We start from the raw sequence: 22014 nt of genomic DNA on the forward strand, positions 1-22014 counted from the left end.
TTAAGATTTAGAAGGATTTGAAGAACAACTTGAACATCAAAGCCCTCAGTCACCGATCAGCTGCCAGCTGACATCACGGGAGCAGTGAACATTCCAAGACTGAATCGTGTTAGAGAAATTCTGTAGAAGATTTGAGAGGTGTAGAGACTCCATCTAACTATATACAAAGCAAATTGTAATTGTGTGTTTATCCTTTTAGCAAATTTTTACGCTTAGATTACATATATACCAGAACACGTATGTTAAAAGTAGTTAGATAATAGTTTAAGGTAAAGTGTTTAGCTTGTGTAGTAATTGTTATATTAGTATAAAGTATAAGTATTTTCCTTTAAGAGGTAGTGTAAGCATCTTTGAAAGTTCATTTAACGTTAAAGTTTTAGCTGTGAGTTTGTAAGTATAGTGTTATTTATATGGTAAACTGCTTATAGTAATTGTGCTGTTTATAGTTATAACACCTGAAGTAGTGAGCCCCAACCTTGTAGTACAAGCTGAGAACCCATGATCTAATAGTCTAGCCCTTGTATTTATACCCAAGCTTTAACTCCTCTGTTGACTTTTGTGTATTAGCTGTTATCATCCCCAGAGTCCTATACCACCTGAATGAAGAGTGGAGCCTGCAAGTGGAGAGACTCACCCGATTTCAGAAAAGAGAAGTGGTGACAGGTGTAACCATAGCGATGCTGCTTAACCTGAGAGCAACTGGTGCTGCCACAGGTGTCTCTGCCATCGTGACCCAACAACAGAGACTGTTTTAGTTACAAATGACTGTAGATGAAGATCTACAGAGAATTGAGAAATCCATATCCTTTCTAGAAAAATCAGTCTCCTCTCTAAACTCTCTAAAGTTGTTTTGCAAAACAAGTGAGGTCTCGACCTTCTATTCATGCAGCAGGGAGGCCTCTGCATCGCCCTGAAAGAAGAGTGCTGCTTCTACGCAGACCACACCATGGCAGAGCTATGAGACAGGCTGTCTCAACAAAAGGCAGAGAGAGAAGCTCAGCAAAACTGGTTCCAATCCTGGTTCGACCAATCTCCATGGCTAACCACCCTAGTGTCTACCCTGATTAGACCAGTTGTGATGATTTTACTTGTGCTAATCTTTAGACCATGTGTTTTAAATAAGCTTCTGTCCTTTGTTAAGAGCCGACTAGAAAAAGTTACGCAATTTTATATTATCCATTTTCAAGACTAATACACCTTATATTTTAGCAAATTAATTATTCATAGAGAGAGGGGAATATGTTGTAGTTTAGGGCATAGCAGAGCGGAAGACACCGGGATGTAACGGGAAGCTACTAGACCCCCCTCTGTTAGGATAGCTAGGCCTTTTGTAATTAGCCAATAGCACCCAGGTGTGACGTATGTAGATGGGAGTAACACAGTGACCCCAAGCTATAAAATGTTAAGTTTCCCTGCAATAAATCGCCATTTTCGCCATCCATCACATTGATGTAGTGGGATATGGACCGAGCAGCTGGGAATAGCTGCCGTGCTGGCTCCAGCCAGGGTACCAGCCTTACTTGAACCCCAACAAGGAGAAGGGCAAAACAGGCTCAAAACTTCAAAGGTATAAGGAAACTTAATTAACAGGACTACAAGAAGGAGAAGCATCAGAATAAGACTTCCAGGACTCCTTTCCTCCCCCTGACTAACTTCTTTCCTTTCGCAACTGACAGCATAGACACAAAACATGGGATGTTAAATCAGTACCAACTAGACAATAGTCTTCCGTCAGTTCTTGTAGGGAGAGAAGATTTCTCTTGCCATGCCACTGAGACTCCTCTACAAGAATCAGTTCTCTCGTGGATTTTCATTTCCACAAATAGCATCTGCCCAGGTTAAGTTCTGCAATTGTGAAATCCTTCCCATTTTCACAGCCCTACTACAAGTGTCTTGATGGGCTATGAACTCATGGGTTATTATTTTAAGGATGAGTTGTTCAAAGGCAAAGGTTCCCATCATCTGTCTCTGTCATCATCTCTGGGAATAGAGCTTTTCTTCTTCTCTCCCCGGGGGAAAAAAGATTTTCCTCACTCTCATCTCTCTCTCTCTCTCTGTTCAAGCTTCTCATGGGATCACAGCTACTCCAACATCTGCTTGGCTTCTTATCAATGGATGCCTCTGTTCACATGCACAGTTTGAATGCTTCATTCCCCCATTCTCTCTCAGGAATAGTAGGAGATATTTCCAGGTATCATTGTCTATCTCCATGGCCCTACCAAAAGAATTTTTCAGCCCAACACTAAGACATCGCCTCATTCTTTGCCTCTTACTTTACTAACTTCAGTGTCTTCATGCTGTCGTCTACGTGTCCCCACTTTGTCCTTTTCTCTTGAGAGGAGAATGGTGGTCTGCAGGTCTCATCTGTGCACTGATAGGGTTAAATGAAAGGGTTAAATCTTGCCAGCTCTGCAGATGGTTGTGGGCAGTGGCTGCAGCAATTATGATGATGATTTCAGGCTGCCCTGGGCCCCTCTCTCTGCCCGGCAGCTGCTGGGAGGGGAGGCTCGGCCTGGAGCCGTCGGTGTGTGCTGGGGAGAGGGTTTAGTGTCAGCGAGATGTCAGCAGCTGTGGCCCAGCCTTGCCTGGGGCCGGGATTCTGCAGTCTCCATCCCTGTCCAGGAGCCACTGGGGTCCGGCCCAGCCTCCCCCAAGAGCACAGGCCGTGGGCGAGCAGGGCCGGCCTCACCAGAGCTCCATCACCTTCTGGGTCCAGAAGCCAAGAGGGAGATTTCCCAAGCTTTATTTTTTAAAATGTAGATCTCACAGAGGCAGACCTAATTTCTAAATGGTTCAAAATGTTGTCACTTCTCAGCACTAGCCAGCTATTGACATTTCCCAGGCACAGCAGGAACTCCCAGCAGCTTCTCTCAGAGAAATCACTTCCATGGGTGCGTTCTTTCTTCTTCTCCAAATATCAATCAATGTGAAACCACCACAGGGATACAAATCCAAATTGCAGGAACCCAAATGCTCTGGAGTCACAGCTGAAGGCCTGCATCTGCACAGGATGTTTCGGCTGCCCCACCCCTCCACTGCTTGTACCTGCAAATGCCATTGCCCATTCTGCCTCAATTAGACATACCACACAGCTGGGCAACACCCAGCCAGTGAGCCAAATTCCAAAGGCAGTGCAGTTTGGAGAGGATGACTGAAGAAGAGCCTTCTCCACTTTCAAAGCACACCAAAGAAGCCATGAATATCACTTTGCACCTTGAAGAGACAACTGATAAGTCAGAAGGAAATGCTGAGCTTATTCAGAGGGTAAGAAAGAAAGGAATCTTCCACACGAGTTAAAATTTTAGAAATTTTATTGATTTACAGTCCTACTCTATAACCCTACTCTACAATCCTAGTCCACAATCCTACTCTATAACCCTACTCTACAATCCTAGTCCACAATCCTACTCTATAACCCTACTCTACAATCCTAGTCTACAATCTGACTCTATGTGGGTGTTGGAGTAAATGGTCCTGATGGCATTATCCGAGTGTTTTCTCCTCCTTCCTCAACTTCTCTGAAATGATCAGTGGCACCAGGCTGGACACAGGCTCGGCTAATGTTACAAATGGATGCTGCCCAAAAGGGAAAAAAAGAAATCAACAAAACTCAATAAACCATGACTTTGCAAGCTCAGTGCTTCACAGCCTCAATCAGGATTCCTCTGGTTCCTAGACAGACCCAGAAAGGGGAACAACAGGGGCATCTGCACCTCCATCTTCATGGGCAGGACCTTGCCATCACAGGCAAACCTGGCCCAGAATCCCACTCATCCATTGATTCTTCTTTCTTCATTTTGATGGGACTTTTGTCCTACCAGGGCTCTAGAAATGGAGCTTTCTCTGCCAGGCTGAGAGAGCTGGAGTTTTTCAGCCTGGAGAAGAACAGACCCCAGGGGGCCTTTCTAGCCACTTTCCAAAACTTCGGAGTGGCTTCTGAGGGTGTGCAGGACATCTTTCTGAATAGGTCCAGTGACAATAGGACATGGGCTAATATGTTTAAAGAAAGAGGGGATGGAATCAGAAGAAGTCTAAGGAAGAACTTTTTTCCTTGGAATACAGTACAACACTAGCACAGGTTGTCCTAAGAGCTTGCAGGTGCTCTGTCCCTGGAACCATTCCAGGCAGGTGGGAGAGGGCTCCGGACATCCTGATCCCTTTAAAGATGTCCCTGCTCATTGCAGGGCACTTGGACCACATGAGCTTTACAGGCCCTTGCCAGGCCTTCCTAGTCTAGAATTCCTCACCATTTCCATTTGAACAGAAAGAAGATTGGAGGTGAGGAGGAGGGGGGCACATCTGATGTCTTGGATTTCAGTGGAGAAGGAGCCCATCCCTCAGACACTGTTTCACCTGCAGCCCCTTGGCATTTTACCTGCAGGAGCTCCTCAGCAGACCAGCGCTGTGCCTCGTCTGTCTGCAGGCAGCAGCTCAGAAAGTCACGCAGCAAAAACGAGAATAGGTTGGTCTGGCACAGCTTTGGTGTCCCTCTTATGTCTATCAGGAGTTGAGGCTGGAGAAAAAAGAAACACAAGGCTCCACCTGCTTCTTCCCCATCTACAACTGCTCTCCCAGGGCCCATTCTTCCAGCTCCACTCTGCAGTGGCAGTTTCTGCCCTGGCAGAGAGGCAGAGATGACTTTCCTATACCAACAAAATATTTAAACACCAAGGCAGCCCCAGCTTTTCCAACATCCAGCAGATCTTGCCTTGGCAGCAGATTTCACTGACTAGTTCTCTGGTTAATGAGAACTCCATCACCAAATGCAGCTTTTGCTTCTCTGAGGATTCACACCAGCTTGTGTAAACAGGTTGACAGGCCATTTGGAAGGGGGAATTTGCTCTAGCTATACTATTTCCAAGGTTAATTACACGAAAGGATCACTGCCATGCTTGTTTTTCCCTTAAGCACAGCTTCCATGAAACAAAAATCATCCAATTTTTTGTTCTGTTCTTGAAAGAAATGCAGATGCAGAATCCATCTAAGACAGACAGAAATGACAGTGGGGAGAGGCCTAGGAGTCTGCATGAAAACACCCACCAGTGCTGGTGGCAATGAAGTAGATGCTGACCAAAGAGCCTTTGATCCTCTTCAAGCCAGAGGAAAATTTCCTTCACTTTTCCCACAACAGCAGAGGTCAAAAAGGGAGTTTTATCCTGTCCCTCTGCAGCTGAGCTCAGCTACTGGGCATGGTGGGGAGTCCTCACTGTCACTAGCGCTGTTCCAGCCAGGGATGGCCCTGCTCCTGTGCTAAAGGAACAGCACCGGCGTCAACCGCACCCCTTGGATCCCAGCCCCAGGCGCCTGACTGCAAGCTCATCCACCTGTTCAAGTACCAAGAAACAGCCGGGGCTTTGGCACACAATTCTAACTGCAGCTGGAGAAAAACACATCCTGAACTTTTCCAGGCCACCCTGACACATGACAGAACAATGTACAGATGACTTGAAAGCCTAAAAGTTTGGAGGTCCCACAGGATTTGGAAAAGATGCTAGAATTTGGACCAAAATAGATGTGCTTTGGTTAATAAAGGAAAAAGAAAGCAGAACTACTTTGTGTTTTGAATTTTCTGTTTACTTTTCCTTTTTTTTCTATTATTTTCCATTCCATTTTCTTTTCCTGAATTTATTTTTATTTTTATTTTTCATTTTTCATTTTTTTCCTTTCCTTTTCTTTTTCATTTGATTTTTTTTCCTTTTCCTTTTCCTTTTCATCCTTCCCTTCCCCTTCCCTTTTACCTTCCCCCTTCCCCTTCCTCTTCCTCTTCATCTTCTTCCTCCTTTTCATTTTTCTCCCCCTATTCCTTTTCATTTTTTTCTTGTCCCTTTTCTCTTCCTTTTTCTCTTCCTTTTCCATTTACATTTTTTTATTTTCCATTTTTCTTTTTCAAGAAAATTGAAACCGGGAAGGTCCCAACTCCATCTCAAAGGATATTTAGCACACTGCTGAACTCTCCATTGAAAAATTCTTCTCCTTCACAGACAAGCGCCAAGAGCTTTCAAAAAGCAAAGGAGAAATATCATGGAGGCCAGCAGGGCTGAAGGCCAAAATGACACGTTTCTGAACTGGTTGCCTGCCACTTCCCTTCTGATGCAACCAAACCTACAGCAGATGCTGATGTGCTGCAGGGACATTTCTAGAAGGGGACCTTGGTGGAAGTAGTGCCAGCAGATGGCAATGGCATTTTGTCCAGTGGCACACAGAACATGGGACAGGTGAGAAAGTCAGCAGGATCAGTGAGTATTGGCACCTTACCAAGACAGGAGTTTCATTCCAGTAAGGAACTTCTCGTTCTGCCATTTCGATGCCCACGATTCCAAAAGACCATATGTCCATTTTGGGGCCGTACGGTTGACCTGTCACCACTTCAGGCGCCATCCACCCAGAAGTGCCGGCCACAGAGCTCTGTCTACTCTGCTCAGGGGTGAGCTGAGCAGAGAGGCCAAAGTCAGCTGTGGAGAAAACAACACACCATGAAAGGCAGCTCCGGTTAGGAAACCAAGCAAAAGAATTGCCCACTCCCAGTCTCAGAATGCACTTTGTCATCTGCTGGAAATCCATCCCTGCTCTATATCCTCAGGGCTTTAGCCAAGGAAATATGGCATTGGCGACTTCAAAAAATCCCCACCTTTTTTACTCTTCCTGCAGCAATGGCCTTTCTTTTTCTGAAGCTTTAGGTTGTAGCTCCGTCCCTTTGGATGGGACACACCAATGCCACTCTTGACTGCTTGTGGTAACTTGTCATACCCCTGTGCACATCACAACTGTGCCTTCAGCTCACATCAGGGCCCCTGCACTGCCAGCAGCACCATTTTTGGGGAGCTGGCAGTCACTGAAAGCAGCCCCACACCCCACATCCCTGGAAGGCTGAACCTGACCAAGAATACACTGACCCAGCTTGACAGAGCCGTCCATTCTGAGAAGGATGTTGCAGCTCTTCACATCTCGATGGATCACATGGTTGGAATGAAGAAAATCCAGTCCTTGCAGGCACTGAGAGAGAAAACAGAAACAGGGGGGCAAAAATGAGTGATGTGATTTCATCACATAAGCAAGGAAACAGCTGTAAAAATTCCCTTTGCAGGGAAATGGGGAGTAATGGCAGAACACAGTGCCACTGAGAGGAAGAGCCTGCTGCTGCAACAGGAGCAGAGCAGGACCTTTGTCAGGAAAGGCATGGCAGCTTTTGAAACAGCAGCAGCAACTGCTGTTGTAGACTGTCCCCTGCAAACCAGGCAGAGTGACTGCAGCTGCAGTGGGTGTGCTCAGAAGCAAACAGCATTTGGGCTGCACTGCTATCCTTTTCAGCTGAGGACTCTGAGAAATGAGTCTCTTTTTCTTCTCTGCTGTTCATTTCCAATCCTGTCAATCACCACCTTTGCTTTTACAGGCAGGGAATGCAGAGCAGATAAGCACAAGATAAACGTTTAGAGAGGCAAGGTGGAGAACAGCAAATCCAAATAGAAGCAACAGAACTAGAATACAACAGCAGGAGATAAGAGTACAAGGAGTGAGTAGAGTGAGTGCACGGACACTGGCAGGCAGCTCACTTGAAAGGCTCTTGCTTGCTCATAGCATACCAGCAAGACAGAAACCAAGCTTGGCACATGAAATCACTCCCATTCCGAGCCCCTGTTTCCCAGACAATCTTGCTCAAGGCCTTGGAAGCACAGGTGGGATCCCTGACCTCACGACTGACAACTGCAATCTCTCCTTCCGACATTTGAGTCTCATTGATGATATCTCTCAGAGTGCCTCCGTCCATGTACTCCATCACCAGCCAAAGGTGCTTCCCCACAAGGTAACTGAAAGAAGGAAACAAGAGTGTGGAGATGAACATGCATGGCTACGTTGCTGTTTGCAAAAGACAACAGTTGATTCTTGTTTCTGGGTGCCTTTGTGACAAGGACAGAAGAAAAGGAATAGACATTGCCTCTAAACTGTGCAGTGTTTGCAATCTGTGCAGTCTCAAGGAGAATGGCACATGTACAGAGAAGGAGATGTCTTGGATGGCCAGCAAGCAAAAAATGCAGTTTAGTAACAGCCCAGATAAAAAAGCTGTCATGCATGGTATTTCTGGAAATAAGCACTTAGTCTTCCTGGCATACACAGCAATGGGAAAGAGGGGCAACAATCCAAGGGAAATCCTCTCTAGGGTGGTTTATCAGCACTTCAAAGGTGCTCCTAAAAACTTGAAAAAGTTAAGCCCCAATCCAATGTGGAGGAAATGAATTTACATTGTGTTTTTTTCAGAAGATAAGGCTGGTCCAGATTTTTGGACAATTTTCAACTGCATATGCCAGGGTAGAATAAAGCAGACAAAATGAAAAAATCTCTTCCATCCACTGGAGATAAGGTGAGAAATCATAATTAACCAGTAATTAACAGCTCTTTTTTCTGCCAGTAACCAAAGTGGGTTTTTAACTTTGCATGCATGAAGTATGTAAATAAATATTGGTGGGATAAAACAAGAACCACTCACCTCTCTAAATAGGTCACAATGTTGGGGTCCCTATTCATTTTCATGACCATGAGTTCATAAGCAATTGCTTCCTTCCTGATCCGTTCTTGAAGATTGATTTTCTTTATGGCCACCTAAAATGATATTGAAAATGAGTAAGTTTGGAAGTTGGCATGGAGCTTCTCACATGGAGTGAGTGATTCTGGAATGGCACAGCCAAGCTGTGCCAAAGCACCTTGTGATTAGACATTGCAGTAATTAGGAAGTGACAATCCAACAGCCCATTGCTCTGCTCCCTTGGGGACAGTGACATGACACCTGACCACTGACACTTTGCCTTGTCTGCTTGGTAACAAAGGTGTATCAACTCTCACCCACAAAGCTCTGACCACACTCTCTGCTGCTCTGCCTGGACTTCCAAAGAAGTAATCTGTGCCTTGGTACTCTGTGGATACAGGCAGGCCTTTGGGCTTTTAGGGACACCTTGCAGATCTCTCCCTACGTACAGTTCCCAAGTGGCTAATGAGCTACCAGTAACATTCAGATGTATTTGCTGGCAGCCAGAAATGAGGATTCAGGACTCTGAAGCTGTAGCCCCAAAGAGCAGTGAGATGCTCTAAGTGAGATGCTAAACCTTGGTTTTAGCAATTGAGAGCAAGTGGGCACATCCTTCTCTGCAAGGAGCTGCTGCCCTCCTTGCCTTCCTACTGGCAGCTGAGAAGGACAAGGACTGTCCCAAGTGCAATTTGCAGGCTGGCACCAGTCTGTGCTTCTTGTGCCTTTGCTGCACAGCTCTACCCAAAGCTCCAGGCACAGATGTCACCCGTAGGGAAAGGCCTCGAGAGCAGCAGAGTCTGCAGGGGCTGTTGACATTTACCTCTCGTCCTGTGGCAATGTCAAGTGCTCTAGAAACCTCTCCAAAAGCCCTAGAAACAAAACAGCAGCAAAGAAAGGAGAAGCTGTTTAGATCTTGGAGTGAAAGCCAGTCCATACAGGAGATCTCTGCTGTAAATACTTAAAAGCTGCATGACAATTGGCAGCATGGAGATGTCTATGACAATGCCTTCTGAGCACACTTACAAATTCTGATCATCACTGACAATCTAACCTCAGTGTCTGAATATGTTTGAACATAAGTGTCTAAGTAGTTTGAAGTGAAGTCTCTAACTCCACACTTGCTGGTTATTCCCACCAGCAAAACACCTGGCCCACGGTTTTGGAGAAGTAACTGAGGTTGGACTCACCCGCTGCCCAGATTTTCCAGTTCAATGTATTCCATCATGGGATTTTCCATGTTCACCATTTTCCCTGAGAGAAACAAAATACAAGATGCTCACTTTCAAGCAGAAATCCCAATTTCCAGGAGATACAAAAGGCAGCCCCACTGTCTAGGGTTTTGGACACTTTGTGGTCACCTGGGCAGCAACAACAAGAACAGGAGCAACAACAAGAAGACAAGCAGCTGCACAGCACAAGTGCCCAGTACAGAGACTGATTTTGTATGGTCCTTTGAAAAGACTTCTTGACAGGAAACTAAGCACAGGGAGACTACATTCAGAGGAAACGGAGACCAGAAGAGAACAGGTAGCAAGGCAAGTATGTTTGTCATCTATAAATATTAAGGAGAGCTGGACCTAACAGAGCCTTGCTTTCCTTGGGAATAAACACTTCAATGTTTCATTCAACAAAAGGTTTCATACTTCCTAAGATTAAATGCATCTTGACACCTAGAATCAATTCCTACAAAGAGATGCCAGTTTGGTAAGAGGAAGAGCATTGCCAAATGTTCCCATAGTCTCCACCTTTCTGCAATTTGCCAAAAGAATGAATGCCTTTCCATCTGTAAAGCAGAGCAGCTCATGCTGTAAGCCATTCCAAGGGGGCTTTCAGCATCAGCACCCTCACCCTGTATGAGCAGGCTGAGCTCCAAGACGCCCTTGCCCGTGGCCCATGGGAAGAAGCCCAGTGCTTCCCTTCCCCCTGACAGCGCGGATCAGTGGCTGCCATTGGACTCGGCCTCTCAGCACCGCACACGTCCCCCCCACCTTCCCAACTGGGCACAGCGGGCAAGGGCAGCGAGGACAGCAGTGCTGCTCAGGCGCCGCTGTGACACGCACAGCTGCCCAGAGGAGATGCTGTCCCTCTCGGGAGTCCAGGCCGTGCCGTGCAGAAGCCGGCCCAGACGAGGGGCTGCTGCCTCGGGCCAGCTCGGCTCTGCAGCGGCCGGCCGGGCGGCAGCGCCACTCTCCCAGCTAAGGAAGGCTCCAGCCCCTGCAGTCACAGCAGCCCTCAGGGCCAGGGCACACAGCAAGGCTGCCAAAGGCCAAGCATGAGCACTGACAAGCCATGGCAAGAAGCCACAGCCAGCCTGAGCCCCTGACAAGCTGCTGCCCCCATTCAGGACACAACGGGATTGGCTTTGGGATCAGACACACCGAGGTGTGGATCAATGCCCTTTTCTGTCTCAACACGTGAAGGTACACACAGAATGAAATGAGATGTTTTTTCAGCCCCACCAGGTCTTTATGGGAGGGCACAACACTGGCAGCTCTTATGGGCGAGAAGCAGATTAAATGGGTTGTGCTGCAGAATCACAAAGGGCTTGATGTGTTTTCCTAGAGACTGATCTGAGCAGGGGCTGGGCCAATGGGTAGCATTCTAAGAGTCATGGGAATGATTTGAAATCAGATATGAGAAAGTGCCATGGATCTGAGGAATACACAGTGGAGGGGCTGGAGGCTCGCTCCTGAGAAACGCCTGCGGTGAAGTTTTATCTGATCACACCATGTCTGTGTGTCTCTTAGAGATATCTTTATAAGAACAAAAGCGGGATATTAATTTCAGATTGTTATACAAGTATCTGTTTTTCCCTTGTGGGCCCAGTAAAAACTGCTGTTGCTCTCTGTTTCTGCTGTCACCTGATGTTCTTTCAAAGGAGTCCTCACTGACAAAAATACAGCATTCTCATCAAATAAAGTTGCAGATGTAATAGTGGTAATAAGAATGTTCATAAAAATGTCACCAGTAAGAGACAGGGAGCAGAACAGCTCCTTCAAAATGGAGAAAAACAAACTCTAAAAAAAAAACCCCAAAAAACCCAGAAAAAACAAAAATTAAAAACAGAAGACAATACCCCAAAAGCAATCAATTTCTCTGAAGCATTTTGGTACTGACAAGTGTTGGGAAGCCTGGAGTCCAAGTCGAATTTAGGAATCAATTGTTCTCTTCAGTTTGGCCACTAGCATGCAGCACTTGCATAGATAATTTGCTAGGTCACAGCCTTCTGCTGATGCAAGAACAATCTCTGCTTCTGCCTTTAGCAGAAAGGGAAGCCCAGGCAAACCCGAGCCAGTCCAAGATTCCCTCAGAGGCAACAAAAACACCCAGAGTGCTCTCTCACTGCCTTGAAGTACAGCAGTTCCTGTGGGGAGCCCTAAATGTCTCTGTGACACCAAATTGAGGAGGAATATTTGGTACAGCTATGCTGGCACGTGCACACAATTCACTGTCCCTCAGACAAGAAATACACAAGCCATACTCAGTAGCTCCAGGAAGTTGTCCTGTAGCTGAGCAGCATCTGTGTCAGTGCTGGAGATGGATGAACTGCCCCGGCTCCACTTCTCTGGTTGGGGAACCAAGGCTCCTTTAGATGACTCTGCTGATGCTGCTACTGCTGCTGCTGCTGCTGCTGATGCAGCAGATTCAATAGAAGAGCCTGCGTAGATCTGAGAGTAGAAATGAGTTGGTGTCAGAAAAGAGACGGGCAGAGATTACCCCGAGTTATATTTACAAACTCAAGCCTGTAAGAGGTTGCTGTTAGTCACATGCCAAGCTCATAAACTGGATTATTTTGGATGCCCGCTTCTGAAACCAAATGGTCAAAACCAGAAGTTGGTTTTAATTGAGTTCATAGCCACCTTCATATTCCATTTTCATGGATTTTCTGAAGGATGACTGCAACAATGACCATTCCATTTCCTCCCAAGGATTCCTTTCCCCATCCAAAGGCTTCAGACACAATTGCAGCTCCTTGTCCAAATGTTGTACCTCCTCCCACTGAGTCCACTTTTCCTCCACCATCTTTGAGACACGCTCAACCTTCGGCATCTCTGCTTGGGACAGTTGCTGTGCCTCACGCCGACCTTGGGGCTCCTCATCACCAGTCATTTGCTGGAAGCCTTCGCAGGCTGCCAGGTGAGATGTCAACACTCCAACCTCAAGTCAAAGAGAACAAAGCAGTCAGAGACTACAGCTTGTCCCTCTCTGCCAAGGCTCATTGACTGTGAGCAAAGGGAAAGAGCAGGAGAGGAGCAGATTCACCAAGGCATACAGACAGCTTGTGGCTTGTGTTCAACATCTATCTGGGTGACTGTGTTCACTTGCAAAAACACCTGAAGAAACAGGGAGAGCAGGAAGAGGCCAGCAGGAATGCATTCAGATGAGTGCTGGCAAAAGGGGAAAATGACTTGTGCCACTGTCCAGAGCAGCAGTTGGGATTCTGCACATCAGGAAATTTCCTTCAAAGCTGCTGGGATAGACACTACAGCAGGATGGCACTGAGAGGCATCACCCCACCTCCCTGCTGCTCTGCAGAGGAAAGGCAAGAAGGGCAGAAACCACCGGACTGCAGTGACTGCAGTAGTTATCACTGTTTCACTCACTTGATTGTCTAGAACCTCCATCTCCTGAATCAGGTGATTAATTTTCTCTTCCAGCATTTTCATTTCTTCCTCCAGCCTCTTCTCCCTTGCCTCGATCCTAGCCCGAGCTTCCTGCAGCTCTGCCTGCAGCTTTTCCTTGATGGCCTCAAAAAAACAGCAGAGAGTATGCTTCATGAGTGGAGTGTCTTCTACTCTATCACTCACCTGGTTTTGTTGTTCTCCTCTCTGCTGATGGAGCCTCATGTCCTCTTCGGTGCTCCTCATGTCTTCCTGGTGCCTCCTCTTCACTGCCACGATGGCACTCTGAGCTTCAGGCAGCTCTGCTTGTGGCTCTGCCTTGATGTTCTGTACACACAAATGGACAACAAGTGACTGGGAGCTGCCATCAGGCTCAGCTTTTCCCTCTTTCAGCCTCAAAATCACTCTCATTCAGTCACTTCTTTCTGCTTCCCTACCCACCTCTGCTTCCACTGTAAACTTCCTGTCCCAGTGCTGATCTCTGCAGATTACAAGGCTCTGTGCTTTCAGTGCCTCTGGGACTCCTGACCTCCTCAGGCTCAAGAGCTGTGTTTTATGCCCCTCTTCCTGCCCTGCACTCTGTCACCTGCTGAGTCAGGCTTACCTGGCCATTCTCCAGTGGCTCTTCCACCTGCTGCCCAAGCTGCTCTTCCTGCTCTCGGGCTGGCAACAGCTCTCCCTCAGTCTGGCACGGCATCTCTGACAAATCAGTCTGCTCCTGCTCTTTCTCCAGAACAACCTGCACAGAAAGCAAGAGAACATGGGCTTCAACTCCCCACAAAATATTTGTGGGCCAAGACTCAAAGACTGATGGGCTCACACGTTCCCAAAGCACTGTGCTGCTGCTCTCCTGCCTTGTTCTCTGCCCATGGGGAGACCCAGATTCCAAAGTGACACTGGCAGTACAATCAGGGTCCATCTGGGTCTGAATCCCCAACAGACTCTTGGGCAGCTGACAGGAAATGTGTGCCATTTCTCAAGGGTCTGCTGAGGGCCTCCCTCCCCTTTTGCTCTGTCCTCTTTGTCTTGCCATAGTGACTGACACTCAGCCCTGTCCCACAGCTCCATCCTGACTCTGCAGGTGGTTTCCTGTGTGATTTCATCCCTTGTGAGAGACACTTGTGGAGTTCATGTTCTCTTCAGGCCTGCACCAGCATTCCTGCCTTTCTGACATCTACACTCTTGTTAGAAATCCTGGTCATTCAGGAGAAAAGGGTGTGTGTAATTTGATCCTCTGATGGAGGTCAGAGAGCCCCTATGGCCACCTGAGTATATGGAAGAGGACCAAGGTGTTTATCCTCCCTCTTTTGTCAGCTGAGAATTCTGAGCGGCACTAACGGAGATCCTCCAAAGGCCCCATCAACAAATGAATTGACACACCCCTAGGGATGCCAATGAAGGAAACCATGTGTCATGTAATCCATGCATGACCAAAGTCTCCAAACTCCACCTAGAGCTTGAGATTGTTCCACTCCCTTAGGACATGCAGCCATTTGTTGCATAAAAAGGTGGTTTCACAGCAGAAGAGAGTGGAGGAGGAAAACAGCTCTGAGGGAAAGAACAACCATCTCTGCAGGGGGAATCATCTCTGCCTGCTCCAGATCAGTCAATGGAACCTGTCTCTCCTCCTCTCCTCAAAGGGATGCCTTTAGGTGACCTTTATACCTCCAACTGCTTAGGAGCAGAGATGGGAAAATTCAAATGGAATATTTGATATCTATCAAACAGATGATAGATAGATAGATAGATAGATAGATAGATAGATAGATAGATAGATAGATAGACAGCTAGATCTCACTGTTATAAACTCTCTTGCTATACTTTCTGTCCCTACACACATCAACACTTGGTAGCCAGTGCCCCCATCTGCAGCAGTGCTGAACTTGCTCTCCTGTTCCTTCAATAAATCACACTCTTGGGGAATCTGGATTGTGTTGGTCCTTTGCTGTCAGACCCAGAGCACTGCTCTGGGAACTGCAGTCTTTGTGCATCTGTGCTCAGACAAGTTCTTCTCTTGCACTCAACCACACTGAAGGTGCTGTAGTGGCTGCAATCAGAAATGAAGCCCAGCCCCTCCCAGCCTCTCTGATCTCTCAGGACCAGCTGGAATGCAAGGCCATTGATTTCCAGCTCAATTCCCAAACACAACACCTATTGATCAACCATAGGCTGCCAAAAGGCATGGGCACTGTTCACCTGAAAGTGATGTGCAAGCTCTGCTGTCTGGCCTGGCACCAGAACAGCTCCTTCTGCCCCAACATCCCCACCCCAAACTATGTGTTCTCCTGCAAAACGATGTGTTTTCCAGAACTGTTAGCTTCCAAATTCAAATTCTAACAGAGTCTCTTCCAGTGCTGCAAGTGGGCAGGAAGGGTTGAGCCAAAGCACGTTTAATGGCTGCAGAATGAGAAATTACACAGGGTTCTTCCTACTATCAAGCAATAGACAAATAAACAAAGCAAAAGATGAAATTGTCACCCACTCCAGGGTCTAATCTTCTTGGCTGCAGGGAGGGGATGTTTGGCAGGAAGGTGGCCCAAGTGGTGAGCACTGTCATGTAGGGATTGATGGAAGTCTGCTTGAAGCAGACTTGAAGCACCACGGCACTGCCCAGCACAGGGGGACGCTCAGTGCCCTGCTCCTGCTGCCCCACTCTTGCTGACACATGGCCAGCATGCCCCAGGCCTTCTTGGCCACCTGGGCCCACGTTGGCTCAGGTTCAGCTGCTGTTGAGTGACACCCCTGGGTGCTTTGTCCCAGGCAGATGCTCAGGCACCAAGTTGCACATTTGACTTTAAAGACACCATCCTGAATTTGGAGATGCCTTTCCTGTTCTTAGCAACACAAGACAGCACTCAAGGACTTGCGGCTTTATCCCAGCCTCCAGGCTCCAGGGGAGTTTTCAAAGCTGCAGACTTCAGAAAAAAAAGTCTCAACAGACATATGGAGTCTCTGGTTTTGTCTCAGAAGAAGGGTTCAGAACTGTGCAGTTTGTGTCTTTTGCCACACAAGAGAAGAGTGGCCCCACATGGATTCATGGACCACAAAATCATCTCTTTGCTGCTTATCAAAAGCCAAAAGAGACGTGGGCTCAGAGCGCCTGTCAGCTCTGCTACTGACTGCTCTGCCTGAAGAGGCAAAACAACAACCTGGCAACAAAGGCACCAAAATCCCTGATTTCCATCAGAAATTTCACATCCCCACTGTGTCTCTGAAATACTCCCAGGTAAGCACAACCAAGAAGCTCATGGAGACAAACCACCCCAAAGTGCTTGTGTGGCCAGATCAACATCTTTTGTGCCTGCAGCTACTTGGCCAGTCTGTAGAGCACAGGTCTCTCCAGACCACAGTGTCCTCTCCAGAATGCGACATGGTTGAGCAGAGTGTCTTTGAAATGCTCCCTCCTCTGGGCACAGGGAGCCTTCATGCTTCAGGCTGGCCCCTATCAGAATCCCAGCAATTGGGGGCCTGAACATGACAGATCAAAAGTCATTTGTCAGCTGTCATTGGCTGGGGTGACTTGCTAGGTGCTGGCAGGACTCCAGCACTCAGCAGCCTCAGCTACCAACAGCAAGTGCTGGCTGCTCAGGAACTTGCAGCTCTGCCTTGCACTAAAGACAACACCAGCCAGAAGTGGCACTTACAGTCTCCGAATGTTCAGGCTGGGGTGTGACCACCGCTGGAGGCTCGTGGTCATTTTGCTCCTCTTTGGCCTCTTCTCCAGGAGCAGAGGGAGCACAAGAAGAGTCTGCTGTTGGTTCTGGGCTCTGTGGACAGATAGTAGTGATAGGGACAGGCAGCTACCTATCATTTATAACCTTACTTCTATTCAGCTCTATTTCTACAACCAGCTCGACTAAGGACAATTCATCAACTTTGATAGCAATGGGATTCTAAGTCACTCCAAGTAAATGAAAATGGGTTAATTCAACTGGAGTGCAAATTGTCTGAATTAGATCTCCCACCCTGGCTACTATCAAGAAGCAGTGTTCTCTCTGCAAAACTGGTCTTCTGGTTCTTTTAAAGCACTGAAGTGGAAGATGAGGAAATAGCCAGCAATGCCTTTGCTATCACTGCTGCAGAGATGGAAATGGATTTCCTTTCAGCCTACTCAGCTGGCCACCTACACTCTACTGCCACAGGCCAAGCTCCCAGCTTGCTCCACAATTCTCCAACAGCAGGAACATCAAAGGTTCCTTTCTCACTCACCTCAGGATCGGCACCTCTGAACACACGCCTCAGGTGACCTGCAGTGAGCAAGGGAAAATGAACCCAATGGGGTGAGAAAACTGCCTGGGCTGCTGAATCCCATGGAATAAGTGAACCCAAACAGAGGGTATTTTCCTCTGACAGCATCCCTCAGGAGACATAATTCTTTCAGACATGCAGCAAGGGAACTGGGCAATATTCTTGCTTGTGCCTACACTTTGGCCTGTTTTGCCAGTAAGTGAACACAAAGTCAATCAAGAAAATGCAAAGTGTTCTTTCACACTCAATGCTCGAGTCTTGTCCAACAGATAAAGTAGCTTTTGCTCTTTTCCCTTTCAGGTACTATATTAAAAGATAAGTTGCATGCAGTAGTTCTCATTAACTTGCTGGAAACAGTTGCCCAGAAAACCTTCCCCTAAATCCCTCTGAGCTGTGGCTGTTCTATTGTGCAGCACAGCAACAGCAGCTCCAGTGTTCAGGAGCAGACACTCGCTGCTTTGGAGTTTGCACTTCATTGCAAAGGGTATTGCTATTCTAGCACTCAGAAAAGGGTGAACTTAGTCAAATCCTTTCATGACAAACTTGAGAACAAAAGAAGCTTTCCCTCAATTGTGGGGAGAACCACAAAGCCTTAAGAAGGCCTTCTGAGAAGGTCTCTGCATTTTCAAAGCTATCCTGCTTGAGCCAGCAAACTGAGGAAAGGACAGACTCTGCTGCCACAGACTCTCCTGTGCAGGGAATGGAACCCTTGCAAATGCTGCCTGCAGAGCCCTGGCTACAGGCATCCCGTTTTTTCCTAATCTTGTTGACAGGAGCTTTAGCAAAGCAGTGGCATCCTAATGGTCTTTCTGTTTCAAAATCAACCCAGTGACTAAGAAAAAGCAGGAAGACCTACAAAAGCCAGGTTAGGTTACAGCCAGGGAAAACCTCTACTTACATGCCAGGTTTGTCAAGTAATAGCCAGAATAAAAAAAGCCGTAAACAGTGCAAACTGCAGCAGCGAGTGGCTCCATCATTGGAGCACTGCTGTGCCAGTTTGCAGACTGTGCTCAAACACAGGAAAGAATAAGGCTCCTGTCAGTGTGCAGCTGCCCACTGACAAACGCCTCAAGCAGGAGGATGCTCCTGCACTGAGCAAGCCCAAGAGCTGCTCTGACACTGAGGCCTTCCGTGCACCAAGGCAACCTTCTGATGTCACCACGACAATGTGGCAACCATGCCCTGACATCACAAAGCAAGTGTTCTGCCTTGGAATTTATGCAAATTTATGCAAAGTAACCCAACCTCCCCTACAGGAAGCACAAAATAGCCTGGGAAGTTCTCCTCTGTCACAAAGCTGCACAAACTCCCCTGGTGAAACAAACGCTGTTGTTCAAGAGATCCAAGTGTAAAAGCAAGAGTGGCCCAAGCACCTACAGCCTGTTGCCCAACTGAGCACTCAGATGGGACCATAGACAAGGCAACCAGTCCAAGAAAATGGCCCAAAGCATTGCACAGAACCAGGAAAGAAAACACTGTTGCCATAACAGCTGAAATAATTCTTAACAAATCTCTCCACATATTTGCATATTTATTGGACATGCCCAGGGCTCCTGTGTACATATATCTCTGCCTTTATTCCCATTTGGAAGCAGTTGAACTGGCAGGATGTGCCCACCAGCAGCAGCAGCTGCTCCAAGCTGGGAACATGAGTGGCAGTGCTGATTTCCAGAGGCTTCTGTCCCCCAGGTGAAGCCAAGGCAGGAGTAGGTTGAAAAGTGCTGGTGCTGTGGCTGCTGCTCAGTGCCAGAGAGCTCTGGCTGGGCAGGGCATGGTGCCCACAGTGCTGTGGGCTCTTTCTCCTGCCAGATTTGGACACACCTGGGAATAAGTGATGATGATTTCTGGGAAAAACAAGGGGTTTTTGGGAGCTAATTACTCCATGCACACACAGGCCACCTGTAGCACAGAGCTTTGGCCTTCAAAAAGGGAAACCAGAGGGAAACAGCTGGAAAAGGTTTTGTTTTGATCTTTCTTACCTGCTCTAGAAAAATGGCCAAAATGAAAGTTACCAAGCAGGGCCAGTTCCCCATGGCCAGCTCAGGGATAGAAAGGAGGCATTACTTTATTTCAGTGCTGGGTGTATAGAAAATCCCTTCCTGAAAAGGTGCACATGCTGCAATCTCACCTACTAGCTTGTATCCATGGAACTAAGACATCTTCAGTACTTTGCTGAAACTCACAAGGCTAAACATTTCCCCACATTTTCTGACATATTTAAATCATGACTCAGAATTTATTGACATGAGAGTAGGGGTATCCTGAGGCTCTCTGCTAGTCATTGTCCTAGGTTCAGTGCCAGGGTCTACATTTCTTCATGCAGGAACAGGAACGACACAGCACCAATATGAGGATCAGATCATTTGTTTATTCTCTAAGCTTGGTTACATTTATACTGTATGCAGATTTATTCATACAAGTATCTCCTCTACAATTGGCTGCACACATCCTTGTAAGCATTTGTATTGGATAATTACATTTGTGTATATGGGACCACAACTTGTGTGTTCAACTTCTCTATCTCTCATCTTCTTTGGCTCTTCCTTTGTGTTCTTTTGCTGACCATGACTGCTCCTTCCCTGTCTGATAACCTTGCCCACGTTCTTAACTCTTTCTCTTTATGGTCAAATTTGTTCTAACGCAGCCCATGGTCCTACATCTCCCCTTCTTTTCTATAAAATTGGAGGAACTACATGGTGCAACATTTGTTGAAGGCATTGTAAGAAACAAGGAAGGATCAGCAGAAAGCTTAGAAATACAATCAGTAACATTATTGCCCTCTTGACCAAGGTCTGCCACCAACCCCTTAAACCCAAACTAGCAAGCCGGTCTGAAAAAGGATCATGTCATTCTCTGATATGCTTCATGTTTTCATGTAATCCTGCCAATTGTTTATGAATACTTTGAGTATTGTCAGATAAGTTAAAGCAACACATTCCTTCCAAATCTTCACACCCGTGTCCATGTGCTAATAACAAAAAATCTATAGCTGCACAATTCTGCAGGGTGGCATGCCTAATACTATCAACATCAGTTAGCAATTCACTCAACACTTTCTTAGTCAAATGCAACTGTTTATCTCCCCAACAGGCAAGACGAGCTTCATTTTTCACATTCCTGGCAGCCATTCCCCCTGGTAAATGGAAAGATGTTGCAATGACAGTCGCCAATGATGGTAATTGCACATTAGCATTACAAGTCTCATCAAAATTCAAATGGATCGATGTGATCTTTGATGATGACTTTGACTGGCATTCAATAAATTCCTCATGTGGGGGGCAAATAATGTTAGTGGACCAAGAGAGCATGGTCCACCAATAGGTCATCTTGGAATACCAGGCCATGCTCGATTCCTACAAATCAAAAATAATCCCAGTTGGAATTCCCACTCTCCTGAAGTGTTTACTGTCAGACCCCCTGTTTTTAATCTGTTCCATGGAGATTGTCCTGTAACATTTGGATAACCTTCAAACAATGCTTTTTCCTCCTTGCTTTTGTAACCAACTAATCCAAGGATCCCCAAACCAAACTACTCCTGTACCATTAACTGGTTGCCATGGTGGGGCCATACTGTTGCAACTGGGCAGAACAGTAACATTGACATCCAAGGTTGGGAAAACACTGGCTAACAAATCCAGTTCTTGAAAAGGAATAGGATATGATCAGTTCAAATTTGCAATTACTCTATTCTGCCAGGCTGCATTGCGCATAAACGGCCAAGTATACCGTCCCTTTGGACTTAGACAGTCATCACTATTGCCACTTCTTAAATTTACAATTTTCGGGTCCCACCAACCAGAAAAATCTGTTTTGTTCTCCTGAAGGGGAATGCCAATTAAGCAAGTTCAAAAAGGGTCATTGGCCTGCTGTAAACTGAGACAAAAATCCTGCATACCAGACACATTAGCCCAGGTTACCCAAACATTTCTTTGTGCTTTGTCCAAAAACACCCCTCACCATACAATGAAAAACCCCAAGAAATCAACATTAACATCGCCATGGGCGTGCACGTCGCCATCGTGTTTCTGCCTTGTCCCATTCACTACTACAAACTTGCCGACTTTGGGCAACTCCACCACCCAGTCCACACTTGGTGTTCACTACCTTATTGCCTTGCCTAATACGTAATAATGCTAAGCGTTTAAGAAGCTCAAAGCTAATGTCTGCTAATTCTGTCTGTCCAAAATTTCAGTCTGTTTGAATGAGTTTAGAAACTGTTGTTGTTCGTGCAGTACTCTGACTGCACCCCTTGGAGCACTCACTCCAGGCAACTGATCTAATGGTGGACCACCAAAGTCAGTCAACCATCGTGCTCTAGAGTAGGTAATAACCCGTGTGATACACAGCTGACACTTATACACCTCCTCTATTTCACGTGCCCGAGTGACTCTCCAACTCTCTTGTTTAAACCAAGAACAACACACCAATAGCCAGGGTCGATAGTCAAGCCCTTCTTCTCCACAAACACCTTCAAGAGCCTCTAATTGTCTCTTGTCAACTGATGGTGTGCAAAGAGCCGCATAAAATGCAGTAAGATCTGGCAAAAATCCAACTGCATTCTTATTGTCAGGGTGCAGGGCACTCAGCAAAGGTGTCAGTGCCAAGTTCATTCCATGTTGGTGTCTC

At 46.7% G+C, this 22014-nt stretch overlaps 1 protein-coding gene across 1 annotated transcript in view; it reads right to left on the reverse strand.

The window, feature by feature from the left end:
* The window catches only part of LOC106629006 (uncharacterized), a 79833-nt gene extending 58427 nt beyond the window's left edge, over nt 1–21406 (reverse strand). The window contains exons 1-14 of the mRNA XM_088054225.1: nt 21346–21406; nt 17350–17387; nt 16785–16907; nt 13745–13879; nt 13123–13467; nt 12604–12676; nt 12276–12293; nt 12000–12146; nt 9706–9769; nt 9339–9387; nt 8483–8595; nt 7688–7805; nt 6894–6993; nt 6262–6452 (exon numbers count right to left, since the gene is read on the reverse strand). Coding sequence (XP_087910351.1) covers nt 6262–6452; nt 6894–6993; nt 7688–7805; nt 8483–8595; nt 9339–9387; nt 9706–9769; nt 12000–12146; nt 12276–12293; nt 12604–12676; nt 13123–13467; nt 13745–13879; nt 16785–16907; nt 17350–17387; nt 21346–21406 — 1575 coding nt within the window. The remainder of the gene's footprint in view (nt 1–6261; nt 6453–6893; nt 6994–7687; nt 7806–8482; nt 8596–9338; nt 9388–9705; nt 9770–11999; nt 12147–12275; nt 12294–12603; nt 12677–13122; nt 13468–13744; nt 13880–16784; nt 16908–17349; nt 17388–21345) is intronic.
* Between the last annotated feature and the right edge of the window lie 608 nt (nt 21407–22014).

This window comes from Pseudopodoces humilis, chromosome 4 (assembly GCF_049639895.1).
Source record: "Pseudopodoces humilis isolate 2021_Gansu_Grassland_sample_001 chromosome 4, ASM4963989v1, whole genome shotgun sequence".
Lineage (NCBI taxonomy): Eukaryota > Metazoa > Chordata > Aves > Passeriformes > Paridae > Pseudopodoces > Pseudopodoces humilis.